A 19,444-nucleotide genomic window follows, 5' to 3' on the forward strand; every position below is an offset into this window, starting at 1 on the left:
GACGAGGATGCAGAGCGTCCTCATTCACAAACCCAAGTAAGGCCTAGTTGGACGGATCCTATCATGCTATTTCTCAAGGACGACATCTTGCCCGAGAAGAAGGGCAAAGCTGACAAAGTGCAAAGAAGAGCTCCCCAATTCTGATTATCCAAGGATCAAAAGTTGTACAAGCGCTCATTTTCTAGGCCGTATTTGCTATGCATTCATCTTGAAGCAGTTGACTCGCTTCTAGAGAAGCTACACAAAGGGATTTGTGAAAGCCATACGGGGGGCAAGTCACTGTCTCATAGGGCCCTTACCTAGGGGTACTTGTGGCCAAGTATGCAAAGGGAAGTATAGGAATATGTGAAGAAGTGCGACCAATATCAAAGATATGTTTCAAATATTCATTAGCCAAGGGGCGTCCTCAACCCTTTCTCTAGCCCTTGGCCTTTTGCCCAATGGGGCTTAGACATTATGGGGCCCTTCCCTAAGGCAGCGGGAAATAGGAGATGGTTGTTGGTCGATACAGATTACTTCACTAAATGGGTTGAAGCTGAGCCCCTGGCGAATATTAAAGATGCGGATGCCAAGAGATTTTTGTAGAGAAATATCGTCACTCGATTTGGAATCCCTCACACCCTCATCTCTGACAATCGTCTTCAGTTTAATAGCAAAGCCTTCAGGAGGTACTGTTATGACTTGGGCATTAAGAATAGGTACTCCACCTCGACTTATCCATAGGAAAATGGGCAGGTCGAGGCTGTCAATAAGGTGATTGTGAGTGGACTCAAGAAGAGGCTGGATGACGCTAAGGATAGATGAGTGGAAGTGCTGCCACATGTTCTCTAGACGTATCAGACTACCCCTCGAAGGTTAACAGGAGAGACCCCCTTTTCAATGACCTTCGGGGTTGAGGCCGTGATTCCTCTAGAGTCGGGATTCCCAACTTTAAGGATGAGCTCGTTCACCCCAAACAGCAAGGACAGCCTATTGGAGAAGAGTTTAGACTTGATTAAGGAGTGGAAGGAAAATGCCATGGTTCAACTGGCATATTATCAGCAGAAGCTCAAACAGGAGTATGACTCAAGCGTGAAGGTGAGGCCATTAGCCCCAAGGGAATTGGTATTGAGAAAAGTTGTGGGCACTGCAAAAAAACCCAATATGAGAAAAGTTAGGACCCAATTGGGAAGGGTCATACCGTATTACCTCGGTAGCTGGGATAGGGGCGTACTTCCAGAAGACTTGGACGAAAAAGTTTTACCACGCCCCTGGAATGTAAATAATTTACAAATGTATTATTATTAATGAAAGGCAACTCTGCCATCTTTTTCATTCCATCATTATATGTTGCTACTTATAAGAATGTTAAACCGAACCTTGGTCATGCCTGGCTCTTCGGACCACATACCTTAGGCAAATTAATACTTCTTATTATTTATCTAAGTGTTAAATAGAATCTTGGTTATGCCTGACTCCTTGGACCACATGCCTTGGATAAATTAACACTCTCCACTACTTATACGGATGTTAAATAGAACATTGGTTATGTCTAGCTCCTTGGACCACATGTCTTAGGTAATTAACACTTTCCACTACCTATAGAAGTGTTAAACAGAACCTTGGTTATGTCTGGCTCCTCAAACCACATGTCTTGGGTAAATTAACACTCTCCGCTACTTATATGGATGTTAAACAGAACCTTGGTTATGCCTAACTCCTCAGACCACATGTCTTGGGTAAGTTAATAATATCCACTACTTATAAAAGTGTTAAATAGAACATTGGATATGCTTAGCTCCTCGAACCACATGCCTTGGGTAAATTAACACTCTCCACTACTTACAGGAATATTAAACAGAATTTTGATCATGCCTAGCTCCTCGGACCACATACCTTAGGTAAATTAATACCTCTTATTATTTGTCTAAGTGTTAAACAAAACCTTGACTATGCCTGGCTCCTCGGACCACATGCCTTGGGTAAATTAACACTCTTCGCTACTTATATGGATGTTAAATAGAACCTTGTTTATACCTAGCTCCTCAGACCATATGCTTTGGGTAAATCAACACTCACCACTACTTATAGAAGTGTTAAACAGAACCTTGGCTATGCCTGGCTTCTTTGACCACATGCCTTGGGTAAATTAACACTCTCCACTACTTATATGGATGTTAAATAGAACCTTGGTTATGTCTGACTCCTCAGACCACATGCGTTGAGTAAATTAACACTCTCCACTGCTTACAGGAATGTTAAACAAAACATTGGTTATGTCTGGCTCCTTGGACCACATACCTTGGATAAATTAATACTTCTTATTATTTGCCTAAGTGTTAAACAGAACATTGGTTATGTTTGATCCCTCAGACCACATGTCTTGGATAAATTAGCGCTCCCCACTACTTATATGACCCCACAAATCACATATCTTGAGAGAACTAACACTTGGTGAACCCACCAGGGATGGGACCTTAGCATATGCATCACCAGGGGTAGACAAGGACTCAACTAGGGCTTTGGATAGAAGGCCCGGAAGGTACACTCACAGGGAACTCCCAAAAAGGAGAGACCTCAAATGTTTACTTTCTTTTTAACAAGTGTTTTGCTCGTTCCCGGGGACTTAAACATTCCTGTTGAATATGCAGTTATTAGTATCAACCCGTAGTTATTCTCCTCACTGTTTGCATGGGTTTAATCTATTTCAATTAACAACAATGCATCATCGATTAGCCTCTTGTCAAGGCATGGGTATTCACCCTTAGAAGTCTCATTAGCCTAACCCCACAAAAGAAAACAAAACACCCATAATAGCTACTTAAATGCGAATATAACAAAAAAAAAAAAGAAGAAGAGCTGCAGAATATCACTTGCAAAAGAACAAAAATCCTTATAATTTCATTAACAAAGAGGGGGTGTACATCTCAAACAAAGAAAGGTTAAATGTAAAAAAAAAAAAACAATAAAAAGAAGAGAAAGAGAAGAAAATTTTAAACTAAGCCTTGGCCTTGGGAGGAGGGTCTTCCTTATTGCCAGGAGGAGGGTCAGAAGCCTTGGGATCAACCTCTTTGGGTTTGGCCTCAGCTTCCTTTGCCTTAGAAGTGGCATCCTTGGCCTTAGGAGCAGCTTCCTTGGTGTCAGCCTCATTTGCCTTGGTCCTTGATAGGGGCTTGACTTCCTTGTTAATTAGAAATTTAGACCCCGGTTGATAGATTTAACAAGTTTTGAATTCAAGTTGTTAATTAGATTTATTATGAATAAACCTTGTTAAAACAAACAAACATCAATATCATGTCAAAATCATGCACATCAGAAAATTAAATAAGACAAAATATGGTGACCTAGGAAAACTAATGAAACAAATTAGTTTCACAGTAAAAAAACCTGAGGGGAAACCTTTCCGAAAAGTAATTCACTATAGTAAAGAAAAGTTTCAAATCTAGTACAAAACCTTTGTCCCTATACTCTACAATCCTCGTAGATGAACTTACAGCAGAAACCTTCTACCACTTCAGAACCTTTGAACTCTTCAATATATGAGCACTACCCTTTTAATGCACGGATCTCAGTACATGACTAACTCATTTGCACGAATCCTAGTACGTGACTAACTCCTTTGCACGAATCTTAGTACGTGACTCACTCACCAACTTGAGAAAGAAGAATATTGGCTACAAAGTTTCACTTCATCAATAATGAAGATCAAGAAGCATTTGGTTACAAAACCCTAAGACGCAAAGATGCAGTAGCTTCTTTCAGAGAGAATTAAGGCTTCAGTCACCTTTTGCATATGTTCTCCTTGTATTCTCTTATGTGACGGCCTTTAAAATAAGTCTTATATATATATATATATATATATATATATATATATATATATATATATATATATATATATAGGGTTGTAAGAAAAGAAACCTACACATACATGTCAGCATAGGCCGAAAATCTAGTGGTGCTACTTATTGGTCACAAGTTGGATTTTTTCCCTGTGTTGGGCAGCTTAATTAGTGGAGCTGATTTGGCAATAAGTTCTCTTTTTCTCTTGCTTTCGTTAACCTCTCCTGCAATCATTTGAATTATAGGGAAGAACTTCTACTCAAATATGTAAATTTGTGTTTCCCTTATTGTTGGCTAGCTGATTCTTGTATTTTGTGTATTTCAAGCTAAATTTCAACAGTCTTAACTGATTCCTCAAAAAAAAAAAAAAAAAACTGATTCCAGCACTGCTCGTCATGATGCTACAAAGTCGGTTTTTCTAGTTCAATTTGGTTCTCTCGAGCACAAATATGTATACATTCTTTCACTTATTGTTGGTTAGCTGGGTAATTATGACACTAAAAATTTGAAAGTCATTTTGTGAAAGAAACAGCATGTTTGTATTGTGTGTATTTCAGGCTACATTTGCATTATTTAAACTAATTACAGCATTACTTGGCATGTTCATACTGTTCCCTTTTTCCACTGCCTTTTACTTGCACTTATCACAACTTGTTAGGACTTGAAATCATCAATCTGGTCATTCTGGATTGCAACCTTTTTGCTCTTTTGATTCAATATTCTAATCCTTAAAATTGAATGATAATGTTTTTGCTAGTGTGATTTTATTTAGTTCGTCAGCTTGCTATGCATTTCTTGGCATAGGTTTTTGAAAGAAGCAGATAAATTTAAATTTTCTTCTTCATTGAGTGGTGGAATTTAAGTATTAGATCAATGAATTTTTTAAACTCATAGGCCACTCATTATGCTTGAATAGCTTCTTTTTTTTTCAATTGAAAACAATAAATCACCATTCTAATCTTTTTGTTGGAATGCAGCTGGTCCTTGTGTAGTTAACCTCTACTCTATTATTGATTTCCTCCTCCTATGTTTTAATGAGAATTCTAACCACCAAGATGCTCCTTTCACCAATTTGTTGTTCGCTAGTTATGGTTGTAGGACAATTGTGATGGGTTTCTCAATGATCATGGATTATGGTGGATTATGTTTGTCCTAATAATTTGTAGTGCTAATCATATTTAATGTTCCTAGAGCTCTATTATTGCTTCAAATATTTCATTGTCTCAGAAATTAAAATTTTCACATTATATATTGTTGGCTAAATCAAGGCCAAGTAGGCCTCTGTAGTTTGTATTGCCAATTTGGGAAGTTGTAACCAAGAGGAAATGAAATAGAATAAGGTGGAGCCCATAAGAACATGAACATATGCAGAACTATGGATGAATGCTGTCTTTTAAGAACAATTCCTTTTTTATTGTTATATGCTTGGGAAAGTGGGAAAATGACTCACACCTGGGATAGAATAGAATACCCTGATTCCTCAACACTACTAGGGTCCAAGGTGAAATGCCATTCGGACATTTATTGAAAGATATATTTTCAGGACCCTTTGGTTCAAAGAATAAAAAAAATTTCTAATGAACTTCTCTCTTTTTATTTCTAGTGAACATAATTTGTTTGTATTTCTAATGAACTTTTCTTTGTAGTTCTAATTTTTCTAAAACAAATTTATGAGATCGTGTGTATTACAAGTTGTACCTTGACATTCAATTGGAACTGTAAGACTTGTATTCTCCAAGATAACTAGAGTTGTAAAGAAAGATGGTAGAAAAGACTTGGTAGAAATGCAACCAATGTACTCCATGTGATGGTTATACATTCAAATGGCCAAAGTTTACTGGCCTAAGCATCAACCTGGGAGAAATGCCAATCAATTGAGCAAGGGCAACAATCCTTTGACATGGTTATACTTTCAAAAGTACAAAGTGTACTCAAAATTATATCTTGCTTGGCTAAGTGTTTAATGTTAATGATGTAAAGATTATGCATTGATAGTTTAGTGCTCAGTGTTTATGAGAGGTTCAAGGATATGCAATAGCTTTCATATATGTAATGACTATTTCTATGAAATATGGTAGTTTTTTTTTTTATGAAAATAAATTCAAATCTTCTTATGAATGGAAGGATTTGCAACGTGAATCTTGTTTATGGTAATTTGTCCACAAAGTACTGCTAATGAAAATAATGGAGAGAGAAGGGTTTGAGCCTTTGAGGTGACTAATAGGAAGAGAGAGGTGAGAGGTGAAGGACTCTATGTTTGGGAGAGAGGTGGGAGGTGAAGGCTTTGCATTTGAGCTATGCATGAATGAAAGAGGGAGAGAGGCAGATCATGTTCTCGAAAAGAAAAGAGTTAGGTTTTTTTAAAATAAATATAAAACTTAAATAAATAAATAATATTGGTGATGAGGAAATTTGTTGAGATTCCAAAGCTTATGTTGCAAAATATGAGGAAGTCAACCAATGGCTTCTTTGTTTCCTGCATGTATGTATTAAAAATGTTACTAAAATTAAAATGCAAAAGATTTAAAAAAAAACATTTTTGAGTGTTAGTTTGTTCTTTGAATTTTGTGTAAAAGACACATATTTTGGATACTTTATAGTCTCTCTTGATATAGGAATTTTTAGCACTTAAGAACTTCGAAACAATTTTTTGATTTGAGATTTTAAATTTTGTGAAAAAAACTCATGCATTTGGGTTCTCTCTTTCTGTTGATTTAGAACAGTTTAGTTGTCAATAGTTGGCAAGACATTTTTTTAGTTATGATAGATTTTTAGTCAACATCTTGTCAATTGGATTATCAATGGTAATTTCAATCATTTTTTATGTTTTAGGGTCATTCGGTCATTTATTGGGTTCTAAAGGTATTTTGATCATTTTTTTAAATTATAAGGGTGTATTGATCATTTTTAAGGTTCAAAGGGTATTCCGATAATTGTTGAGAGTTTCAAGGGTATTTTGGTCATTTTCAAGTTTTATGAGGTATTTTGGTCATTTATAGGTTTCAAGAATATTTCGATTTTTTTTAAGCATTTAGGATCATTTCGGTCATTTTTAAGGTTCTATGGGTATTTTAGTCATTTTTTAGGTTCTAAGAGCATAAAAGTCAATTTTTAAGTTACAATGTCATTTTAGTCATTTTTTAGGTTTTATTGTCATTTAGGGTCCATTTGGATAGAACTTATTGCTGAAAACTGAAAACTGAAAACATTGTAGCAAAATAATTTTTAAATGTGTAAAAAACACTGTTCATCCCAAAAGTTACTGTTCATTGGCCTAAAATCACTATTCATGGCAATGAACAGTAACAAACACGCGTTGAAAAAAAAAAAAAAACGTGGACGCAGCTAAACACCGGATCCAAACGTATTCTTAGGTCATTTTTTTGTAGGATCTGTGGGTATTTTCATTATTTTTTAGGTTTAGAGGGTATTTTAATCATTTCTTAGGTTTTAGGGCTATTTTAGTCATTTTTTTTAGGTTTTAAAGATATCCCAGTAATTTTTTAGAGCTTCGAAGTTATTTTCGTCATTTGTAAGTGTTAGGATGTGTTTTGGTAATGTTAATATATTTAAGGGTATTTTGAAAATTTTAGAGGTTTTAGGAGTAATTTTGTTATATATATTCATTGATTATTAGGTAATTCGGTGGGGTTGTGTTGGGTCGGCTATGCCCATTGATGTTGATATTGCTGAATGTAATGATGAAATAGTCAAATGTGAGTAAAAAATAAGAGAACCATTAAATGTGACAAAAGTACAGTTATATATGATGTTAGTACTGCCCAATGTAACAATGTCAAATATGAGAAAAAAATAAAGGTACAACCGAATGTGGCAAAAGTACAATTACATGTGATGTCGGTACTACCAAATGTGATAATGGAACCATTAAATATGAAGGAAAAAAAAAGAACCATTGAATGTAACAAAAGTATAGCCACATGTGATATTGGTACTCCCCAATGTGATGATAGAACTGTCAACTATGAGAAAACAATAAAGATACAACCAAATGTGACAAAAGTACAGTGATATGTGATGTTGATACTACCTAATGTGACATTAGAACCATCAAATGTGAGGAAAAAAAAACTATCGAATGTGACAAAAGTACAGTCACATATAATATTGGTATTGCGCAATGTGATGATGAAACTGTTAAATGTGAAAAAAAAAAATTTAAGTACCACCGAACGAGAGAAAAATGCAGTCAAATGAGATGTTAGTATTGCCTAATGTAACAATGAAATCATCAAATGTGAGAAGAAAATAAGAGAACCATTGAATATGGTAAAAGTACAGTCACATTAAATGTTCGTATTGCCTAATGTGACATTGGAATGGAAAATTATTGAATACTCCGGGAGTACCATAAATGTGTACCCCCTCTCACATGAATTGTGGGTCCCGCCATAAATTTAATTAGTGGGATCCGCAGTTATGTGAGAGGAAGGAGTACGCATTTATAGTATTTCGAAAGTATCCAATAATTACCCCATTGGAACCTCAAATATGAGAAAAAAAAATGGAACCATTGAATATAACAAAAGTACGATCATATGTAATGTTGGTACTGCATAATACGACAATGGAACTATCAAATGTGAAAAAAAAAATTAAAGTACCATCAAATGTGAGAAAAGTACGGTCAAATGTGATATAAGTATTATCTAATGTGATATTAAAATTATCAAATGTGAGAAAAAATAAAAGAACCACCGAATATGACAAAAGTACAATCATATGTGATGTTAGTATTGCCTAATGTGACATTGAAACCATCAAATGTGAAAAAAAAAAAAAAAAAAAAAGGAACCATTGAATGTGACAAAAGTACGATCACATATGATGATGGTACTACACAATGTGACAATGAAATTGTCAAATGTGAAAAAAAAAAATTAAAGTACCATCGAATGTGAGAAAAGTACGATCAAATGTGATATTGGTATAACCTAATGTGACAATAAAATCATCAAATGTTAGAAAAAAAGAAAAAAAAAAAAGGAACCATCGAATGTGATAAAAGTATGTCACATATGTTGGTATCGCACAATGTAACTATGAAATTGTTAAATGTGAAAAAAAAAAATTAATGTACTGTTGAATGTTAGAAAAGTACAGTCAAATGTAATATTGGTATTGCCTAACGTGACAATGAAACCATTAAATGTGAGAAAAAAATAAGGGAACCACTGAATGTGACAAAAGTATAATCACATGTGATGTTGATTCTGCCGAATATGACAATGAAACTGTCAAATGTGAGAAAAAAAATTAAAGTACCACCGAATGTGACAATGGAATCGTCAAATGTGATGTTAGTACTACCTAATGTGAAAATAGAACTATCAAATGTGAGAAAAAAAATAAGGGAACCACTAAATGTGACAAAAGTATAATCACATATGATGTTGGTACTGCACAATATGAAAATAACGCCATTAAATGTGATGTTTTCGTAATCTGATATAACAAGTTTCCTACTAGTGGATACCATACCCATTTCTTTAAGAGAGTACAGTAGAATTGCCCGATGTGAGCTTAAGCTTATTTGAGTTTTTAACTTCTTCTTTTTACTATTCATAAGTCTCATTATACTATTCAACTAGCTTCTAACTTTTTTTTTTACACTTTTAGCAAAAAAATTCAGTTTCAACTAAATAAGCTGTTCATACGCTGTCACACTCTCACGTCCTATCTTTTTAATTAATATTTTCATATTTATTTTTATATTTTAAATATTAACATTCTTTTCTTTTCCAGAATAATAATAATAATAATAATAATACGTTAAGGCATTTTTTTAAAAGGTTTTTAAAATGTGTACACTTCTACTTTCACATTAATTATGGATATTTATGAAAAATAATAAATGTAAATGAGCGTAAGATAATTTTTTTTTTCTTACATATAATATATTATATGTACAAAGAGAATTAATATTTGTTTAATTAAACTATAAAGTAAAATGTAATTTTTTCTTTTATTTATTTTAAGTGATTTTTTCATTTTCTTTATATATTATATTGGATAAACATTATGGCACACTCCATAATAAATATACTTTTACACACAATCAAAAAAAAAAATTTAAGTTATGACTTGATGTTTTGCTGGTTCTCAAACAAAACAAAAAAAGTCATGCTTTGCTGGTTGTTTTGTTCTAAAAAAATGTTTTAAAAAACAACTCCTGAATTGAACGTGTACATGTGAAATTTGTGAACAATTTTTAAAAAAAATATTTTCATGCTAATTTAAAATAAGGAAAACAAAAACATAGGGAATGCATGATTTGTGATTTCTCGCCAATGGAAGTGTCATAATTAGCCATGTATCCAAGAGGCAAGTACTACACGCATCCTCCTGATTTATACATGTTAATGTTTGACTATATGTGAGCCAAAATGTACTCGTCTTTTTTGGGGGAAAAAAAGAAGAAGAAGAAGAAGAGCTCCACAAGTTTCTGCTCAAAACATGAAGTATCATTAAAAGGGACACACCACATTAGCCAGCATAAGTGTATCTCATCCCTCCCAAAAAGCAAATGTAAGAAAATGATATTTTGCACAGAGTAATTTTATACTAAATTATTTTTTAATATTTTTACAAATTGATGATGAGTTAAATTCTTACTATTTTTTATCTAAACCTATTATTAACATTATTTTTTTACTTGCAGATAATAACTCACCACATAGAATTTTGTTAAAGTAATTTGTAATTTTAACACTTCCCATTTACGGTTTAACGTTTCATTTATTTCAACAATGCATGCGTGTATTCTAGTGTTTAGTATAGCCAAAAATGCAAGTCCATAGAAAACGTTTTCCTTGATCAACAAAAAAACAAGTCTAACAGAGCTGAAAATGTTATATGGTTTCAAATACCAAAAGCATTTTGGTAATGCTACCATTCAACAAACAACTATAAAAAGTCGTTCAAAGGGCAAATTATCTCATTTTGCCTCTCCCTCCTTTCTCCCCATGGACTAACGGTTGATCTTTGTTGACTTACATTGACCACCATTAAATTTTGTTCTCAAATAGTAACTTTTTTTGCCTAAATAAATTGTTTTTCCACATAAATTTGTGCGTAGACAGTAAATATAAGGTATATTTCCCAATTAAGACTCCCAAATGGTCAAAAGAAATTAAAAAATGTGTTTGTGTGCTGGGGTATGTTTTTCAATTGAAAATGCTTCCTTGTTTTTTAACTTACTTTCAGGGTCTCAATCAAACACATACAAGATGACATTATTTGCAAGAAAAAAGTTTGGTTCCGAAGTTATCTTACTCCAAACTATCACATGATTACTAAAAATATGATAAAATTATAATATATATCATCCACTTTATGATGATTGATCTTTCTCATCCAACCAAGACACCAATTAATTTTAGCGTAGGCAAAATTCAAACTCCAAAATTCATGTTTGATAATAAAAGACTTATATATAACACACAGAGACAAATTTATAAAAATCCACCATATGATTTGAAAAATATAGCTCTGGGGTAAACTTTGTAAGTTTAATTTAAAATAGTGATATTTTACAAAATATTTTTTTAAATAGCATTATTTACATATTAAAAATGAGTAAATTCCAATAAACTATTCTGAAGTTTGGACTAATACCAACTAATTGCAAAACTTTTAAAAAATGACCAACTTAATCATCAAAGACAATTTAGTCCCTAACTCCATTTATCAGTATTACTTTATTCTCACATTCTTTTCTCTCCCCTCTTTCTTTTCTCAGACCCTTCTCTTCACTCTATTCTCTCATTCCACACGCACTCACTACTAACTAAGTGCAAAACTTTTAAAAAATGACCAACTTAATCTTCAAAGACAATTTACTCCCTAACTCCATTTATCACTGTTACTTTATTCTCACATTCTTTTCTCTCCGCTCTTTCTTTTCTCAGACCCTTCTCTTCACTCTATTCTCTCCTTCCACACACACCCATTGCCATTCTTAAGGGGTGTTTGATAATGTTGTTCTAGTAACGTTGTTTGTATTTTTTTGAAATTATATGTGAGTGAAAAAATGTGTAAAAATACGTGTAATATTGTTTAAACAAATGTGTAAAAATACGTGTAATTAATGTTGTTTAAACACTGAAACATTGTTTAAAATCCCTTACTGAGCACCCCCTAAATATTACTGGAGCTTGAGGCTTCTTCTTCTTCTCTCTTTCTCATAAAAGACTCATCATCTAATGGGTCATGGTAAGGTGTATTGTATATTGCTTGTCTACTCTTTCATCCGTAACAAATGAATGCTAGTGAGTTTTAATTCTTATATTCACTTGATTTTGTGGATCTGGAACAAGTTTTTTCAGCATTTAATTGCCTTGGACAAAGCTCAAAGAACTTCCTTGTGCACACAAATATGTTAAACTGAGAGTAAGAATTCATTAGAGTAGAGATCCGGGTCCGCGATCTAGCTTGCTGATCTTCCTACCATTGTTGTGTAGATATACGGCCATGCTTGAAAGAGCTTTTAAGATGCTTGCTGATTAATTTTATTGGAGGTTCAATTATTGACACGGACAGCCAAAACGGTCAAGAGTTGGTGAGTAAAAAACACCAAGAAATTCCTCCATAGACCCACTTGGCTTTCTACTGTTTACACTCAAATGCTGCATATTTGATTTGGGCTGAAGCCTAGATGCACCGAGACATCAACATTGAATCTGAGATTGAGATGGGAATGAGGAGTGATAATAGAATGTGAATAAACTAACGGTGATAAAAGCAATTAGGGACTGAATTGTATTTCAACCTCAGATTAAATTATTAGAATTTACCCTAAAAAAAATACCGCCAATATATAGACAAAATTTGTTTTTGAGAGAAATTAGAAAACAAATTTGACAGTTATGCTGACTTTTTATCAGGATCATTTCTGCGACTGTAGGTCCCAAGATATTTTTGTTTTTCTTCAATTCTTATCCGCTTTCACAAAATCCCAAATGTAAAAAAAATGCCATTCCTCTTACTTATTATCTGCAACCAATATTAATCCCAAAAAAAAGAGAAGAAGAAAGAAGAAAGAAGAAAAAAGAAAAAAGAAAAAAGAAAAAAAACCCAAAAATCAAATTCAATAGTTTCAGTTTTCACTTCATAGTTAGCACACTCTTTTCCTCTATTTCATTCCTAAACCCAGTACTGTGTATATTCCTGATTCTTCGAACTCAAACCCTAAACCTAATGGAAGTTACTTCAATACACGGCAATTGCATTTTGTCTCCGCTTCGTTCTTCATCGCACCGTCCTCTCTCGGTTCTCTCTAGGGTTTCATTCTCAGCTCGGAGGAACCCTAGCCTCGCATCCAACTACCACTCGATTGGCCGGAGGAATCTATGCTCTGCGTCGAGCTCCGACACCTTGGTGGCCGGAAAAGATGGGAAGCCAAAGAATCGGGAAGTTGTGAGCAAGAAAGGGGAGGAGGAAGGTGAAGACTTGAAATCTTGGATGCACGAGAATGGCCTCCCGCCTTGCAAGGTTTTGCTCAAGGAAAGGCCCTCCCACGATGAGAAGCACAGTCCCATACATTACGTAGCTGCTAGTGAAGATCTTCAGGTCTGGAATTTGTGGCTCTTTCTTTGATGGGTTTGGTTTGGTTTGGTTTTCTGATATTTGTTGTTGCAATTGCAGGTGGGTGATGTTGCATTCTCTGTTCCGAATTCGCTGGTCGTGACGCTTGAGAGAGTTTTGGGGAACGAGACCATTGGTAAGGTGCAATTTTTTGTTATGAGAGCATTTGTTCTTCTTCTTCTTTCTTGTTTTCAATCTCGGATTTTAACTGATTGTTGGAGTTAAGAGCCTATTGAGCTAGAGACCTTTTATAGACTTGAAAGATGAAGAATGTGAGTTAAAGTTGGAATCTTGGTTTGATGGTTATGACTTAGAAATAGTTGAGGGGGTGTAAGCATTGTCGGTAGAGACGAATTAATGAATTGGAGTTTATCAGGAACCATGTGCAGTGTTGTTATTTATAGTAAAGTGCATGGTTTTATGCTCTTTTAGACATGGCAGAGTTACATTTCTGTGTATATGTTAGTCACAATGCTATGCAATTTAGAAGCAGTATCTAAAGCACCTATGCATGATAATGTAAAATGGGTCTCTATATGTGTACCTTTTGATTCAAAATTTTGTAAAATAATAACCAAGGGTTAGTGTCAAAATATTGGGACCAGCTATGGATCTTCAATAGACTAGTCAAGGTTGGCCGCCACATGTACTCTTTTATGCTATTCTATTATATTCGAAGTCATCCTCATTGTTACTTCCTTAATTGACATGATCTTTTTTTGCTACTTCTGTTACTGTTATTTTTGGTGTTCCTCTACCTTTTACACTCCTCAACTTGAATTAACTCAATCTTTGTTATTGGTGTTTCAACTGTGCTCCTCTAAACTTGACTGAGCCATCTCAAGCAACTATCCCTCATCTATCAATAGGGTCAACCTGTAACTTTAAGTGAATTTCTTCATTTTGAAACCTATCTTTTCTAGTATAATCACTTCTTAACATTCTCCTTTAAGCTACACCTTTTTTGTGAATATATTGTTTTTTTAACAACCCAACCTTTAGTACCATAGATCATAGCTAGTCTTATAGCAGCCTGATAAAAACAAATTTAATAGGTATTCACACAATACTCTTGATGTGTTTCATTTCATCCACCCTACTCTTATCTTATGATTCACATCCTCTTCGATCTCCCAATCTTATGTATTATTGATCCAAGATATTGAAAATTCTCGCTCTATGGTAAATCTTGGCCATCAAGTCTTACACCCCCTTTATATTTATTTCTACTTTTTTAAAACTTATATTAGTCCTACTTAACCAAAAGCCTTTAGATTATAAAAGTGTCTCACCAAATTTCTATCTGGACATTGATTCCATGTCTAATTTCATCAACTATAACCATATCATCTACAAAAAGTATATACCAAGATAGTCAAGAGACTTCCTCTTGAATCAATTTAGTGGCCCTCATCAATTTAGGTACTTCCTCTTGATTCAAAATGTTGTTGGCACTACTGAAAAAGAAAAAAAAAATTGTTATAAGATGAGCGGTTATGTATGAATGGCGTTTGATGTAGGGAGGTTTGCTGCATGTGACTCAGGATAGACCTCTGCATCTTTGGTTTCAGAGTTGTATGATAAATATTAATGTCCATGTGTGTTGAGGTAAACAGGCTATATGTGGGGTGAAGATGGGAATAGCATGCTGGGTCAATCTTCTGAATCTTATGGGAGTGAGGATTGCAGAAGGATTTGCTTCCTGTCCATGAAATCTAATTTGTGGATGGAGGCAGGGAAGCTGCTTTATTCAGAAGGATAGACGTTTTCATACTGATGTGTCCATGCATCCGTTCCTCTAAAGCCAAAGGGGTGTGGATTTGCCATGATTAATCATGGTGTTCACATTCTTTTTTAGCATCTTGCATGAATGATGGCTTCATTCATCAATTTAACTTGTACCAGCTACTTGATCCTTCATGCAGCGGAATTATTAACTACGAATAAATTGTCGGAATTGGCATGCTTGGCATTGTATCTGATGTATGAGAAGAAGCAAGGGAAGAAGTCTTTCTGGTACCCATACATTAGAGAGCTTGATCGCCAGCGAGGGAGAGGACAGCTTGCAGTGGAATCTCCCCTTCTATGGTCAGAAGCTGAATTGGCATACCTAACAGGCAGCCCCATGAAGGTACTTTATGCCCTTCATTTAGCCGTTGATGAAAGCTGCTAAGCTTCAGTTGAGTTGGCAGAATGCTTAATGGTTAATAAAGCTTAGTGTGTTCTGGTTGTGATGAATTAGGCTGAAGTTATTGGAAGGGCTGAAGGAATTAAAAGGGAGTACAATGAACTTGACACTGTCTGGTTTATGGCTGGGTCTCTGTTTCAGGTTATATTCTTCTATCCATATTTATTGGGCACTAGAAAACAATGCTTGGTCTAGAGATTGTGTCAAGATTGGACATCATTTTGATAAACTTTATTTGCATTTTTCAGCAATACCCATATGATATTCCTACTGAGGCCTTTTCATTTGAGATATTCAAGCAAGCATTCGTTGCTGTTCAGTCTTGTGTTGTGCATTTGCAGGTAAGTTTCAACCTTTTGGGGGTATTTTTGTCACTATTATGAAAGCCCTATAGATCTAGCCATTCATGGAACCCCTTTACTTATGAAGAATAGGCTGCTATTGTAGCCTTTCATCCCCTTTTTCTGAGAGTATTTAGATTTATAATTTACTTCCTTCAAATCCAGAAAGTCAGTTTGGCTCGGCGATTTGCTTTGGTTCCTCTTGGACCACCGTTGCTGGCTTACAGAAGCAACTGCAGGGCAATGTTAACCGCTGTTGATGGTGCTGTTCAGCTAGTGGTTGATTGTCCATACAAGGCTGGAGAGTCCATTGTTGTTTGGTATGATTTTTTTATCACTTAATATCATGTTACTGGCCACAAGTACAAATTTCTCTTTTCCTCTATAGTGTCTCCTTTAAAAATTTAAAGTATGTATCATTTGCAGGTGTGGACCACAGCCTAACTCAAAATTGCTTTTGAATTATGGTTTCGTTGATGATGATAATTCTTATGATCGTTTGATAGTTGAGGTAAAATCTGGATATTTGCTTTTTGTAGTTTCTATATCATTCTTCAAGTCTGTTGATTATGTTATATGCTGTATGTTCCAGGCTGCTTTAAATACTGAGGATCCTCAATACCAGGATAAAAGAATGGTTGCTCAAAGAAATGGAAAACTATCAGTTCAAGTTTTTCATGTATGGACAAAAAAAGAAATTTATATTTGGATTTTTTTTCCTTCTTTTATTATTATTATTATTTTGGGGGGGAGGGGGGGGGGGGGTAGTGAAGGCTAATGTTTGGTAATTTTCCATGAGTAATTTAATGTGGTCCTTCTGCAGGTATATGTGGGGAAGGAAAAAGAAGCTGTTGCAGATATGCTTCCTTATCTGCGTTTGGGTTATGTTTCAGATCCTTCTGAAATGCAATCTGTCATTTCTTCTCAAGGTCCTATTTGTGCAGTAAGTTTGTCTTATCAAATGCATGCTTAGGATATGAACTCAATGTTTTTCATGTGGTGGATTTGAGGTATAATGCATGTATTGTCATGTAACTTTGAGGGCCATTTGCCAGTGCTGTTCCTGCCAATTTATATTGAGCTTTTTGTGTGTGTGCGTGTGTGGGGTTGAAGGGGATAAATAAATGATTTTATTGCAAAAAAGCTATCTTGTGAATAATAAAAAGCACAAGGTAGCCTAAAGAATTGCAACCTAAAAATTACAAGCAAAAGAAAGCAATTCAGTGAACTATGTTATAATAACTGTCACTGGGACCCAGACAGTTGACCATGTACAAAGTAATCTTAGAAAATAAATATTCAACTGTGTTTCCGGGACTCCTGCTTCCTCAAAAGTGTGGTAATTCCACTCCTTCCACAAAACCCACATCAGACACTAGGGGGCTAAGTTCTACGCAGCAGAGGAACATTTACCAAACCAATTTTGTCAACCAGCCAGGAGATCAAACACTTTACATGGCATCACCCAGCTAATGCCAAAAAGATCAAACCAATTTATATGCATTTTAAGATTGATGATTCATGTCTAGCTGTGTTTCAATGAGGCAGAAACTCTGCTTGTTCCTTATCTTTTCTATGTTTTTTCATGAGTACATAGGACAATAATATGGTATTTCGTGCTTCTGAATCCTCAGTCATGTGAATATTGGTGCGCTATTATTTAGTAACTTAGAATAGATCTTCTTGTTTAATGTATTCTTATGGTGATAAATTTTCGAATGTTGTAGGTGAGCCCTTGTATGGAACGAGCAGTGTTGGACCAACTCGCTGATTACTTTAAGAAACGGCTTGCTGCTTACCCTACTACATTAGGCGAGGATGAGTCTTTGGTAATCTTGGCTTCTCCAAATTTGTAATTGAATGTTGATTAGACCTAGTTTATTTCTTCCAAAACTTTTGTTGATATTTTGTCTATTACATTAGTTGGCAGACAGTACTCTTAACCCGAAGAAGCGAGTTGCTACTCAGCTTGTTAAGTTGGAAAAGAAAATGCTTCATGCATGCCTGCAGGCAACAGTTGATTTGATAAACCAGTTACCAGATGACACTGTATCTCCATGCCCAGCTCCTCATGCCCCTTTATTGAAATAAAAGGTATTGCTCTCTCTCTCTCTCTCTCTCTCTCTCTCTCTCTCTCTGTGTGTGTATGTCTGTTGCCTCTACCTTGTTCATCACACACTTGTGTTAATATGTATATTAATGTTTTACAGAAATTGAATATCCTTTGTATGCTTGCAAACTTTGGGAACTTCTTTGCAGTACATGGGTATATCAGTTCAAAAGGAAGTTCATAATCCAGGTCAGTTGACTAAAATTTCATGAGTCTGATAGGCAGTGAAGCCAAGTTAATATGTAGCATTTACCTGTGTATAGGACACAAGATCTAACAAAATCACCTTAAAACATAAACATAATTCTACTGTTGAACCCCTTAATCATAAACTACAAGGTTGATTGTACTTTATTACATACAAATTATTGAATTTAAGAATTTGGAAAATTAATTATGCAACTCCTGGAAATTGTATTAGAGTAGAACAAACAATGAATTTTTGGGAGTGAACTGAAGGTTCTCTTGGAAGATGCAAGATCTTGTTGATAATCTTCAAATGAAAGCTCAAAACTGAAATTTGGTTTTCAAATGCATGGAGTATGAGAAGGCCCATAAGTAGCTTGTGTTACGTAATGGGTGGTTGCTTATTAAATGATCTAAATCAATGATTTTGTAGGATGTTAGGAGAAAATCTGCTGTGTAATCAGTATTTTTGATCAGCAAACTAGTGGATGGAATATGTTTGATAGGATAACATATAAAATAATAGACTGGCATTGTGTTTTTTCTTGGCCTGGATTCATACTTTAAATCAAATGCACAAACTTGGAAGTGGCAACACTAAACTGTTTAGAAGTCCTTCACTTTGGTCTGATAAAGTGGATCAAATGGCAAGATTTGCCCCTTCATCGGTCAGTTCTTATGCCTTAATGGATTTGCTTTTCTTAATTTGCAGGTATTTATAAGAAGCTGTGTACCATGTAGTGCAACCAATGACTGCAAATTAAATGGTCACCTACTGTAGTAGTTGTTCAAGAGAGTGAGTGCATGTTTTATTGGTCTCTTGACATATTATTCAACAACCTTCCCTCGTTCTCACAACTTCGTTCCTCAAAAGGTGTAACTATGTCTTTCTTTCCTCAAAAGTTGTAACTATATCGACAAATGCCCATGGGATTGCCTCTTGGTGAAGGAGTGGAAAAGAAAATTAGAATACATTCACTTTAGGGATGCATAGATATTTTTAGGTATTTCTTTGTAAATGCAGACTGAATTCTAATGACCAATCTAATTCAATCATTTTTCTGTAATTTGTGCAATTGAGTACCTTTTTTCTTTAATGGATGCAGCGGAAGCTGTGCACACAGCATTTTTTTATTGAATGGATGAAAGGTGAACACAGCATTTTTTAGTTAAATGGATGGAAGGGTAATTAGA

General features: G+C 34.8%; 1 protein-coding gene across 1 annotated transcript; it reads left to right on the forward strand.

Annotated features, from left to right (window-relative positions):
- Positions 1–12,762: 12,762 nt before the first annotated feature.
- LOC142612253 (uncharacterized) lies at positions 12,763–19,341 on the forward strand. The gene is made up of 13 exons (XM_075784372.1): positions 12,763–13,410; positions 13,486–13,561; positions 15,351–15,556; positions 15,668–15,754; positions 15,862–15,954; positions 16,120–16,274; positions 16,381–16,465; positions 16,547–16,633; positions 16,778–16,897; positions 17,682–17,783; positions 17,878–18,048; positions 18,165–18,253; positions 18,963–19,341. The coding sequence occupies exons 1-11, from the start codon at positions 13,039–13,041 to the stop codon at positions 18,043–18,045; spliced, it is 1,551 nt and encodes a 516-aa protein (XP_075640487.1). The 5' UTR covers positions 12,763–13,038; the 3' UTR covers positions 18,046–18,048; positions 18,165–18,253; positions 18,963–19,341.
- Positions 19,342–19,444: the final 103 nt, after the last annotated feature.

The sequence above is a fragment of the Castanea sativa genome, chromosome 1, assembly GCF_040712315.1.
Source record: "Castanea sativa cultivar Marrone di Chiusa Pesio chromosome 1, ASM4071231v1".
Taxonomy (NCBI): domain Eukaryota; kingdom Viridiplantae; phylum Streptophyta; class Magnoliopsida; order Fagales; family Fagaceae; genus Castanea; species Castanea sativa.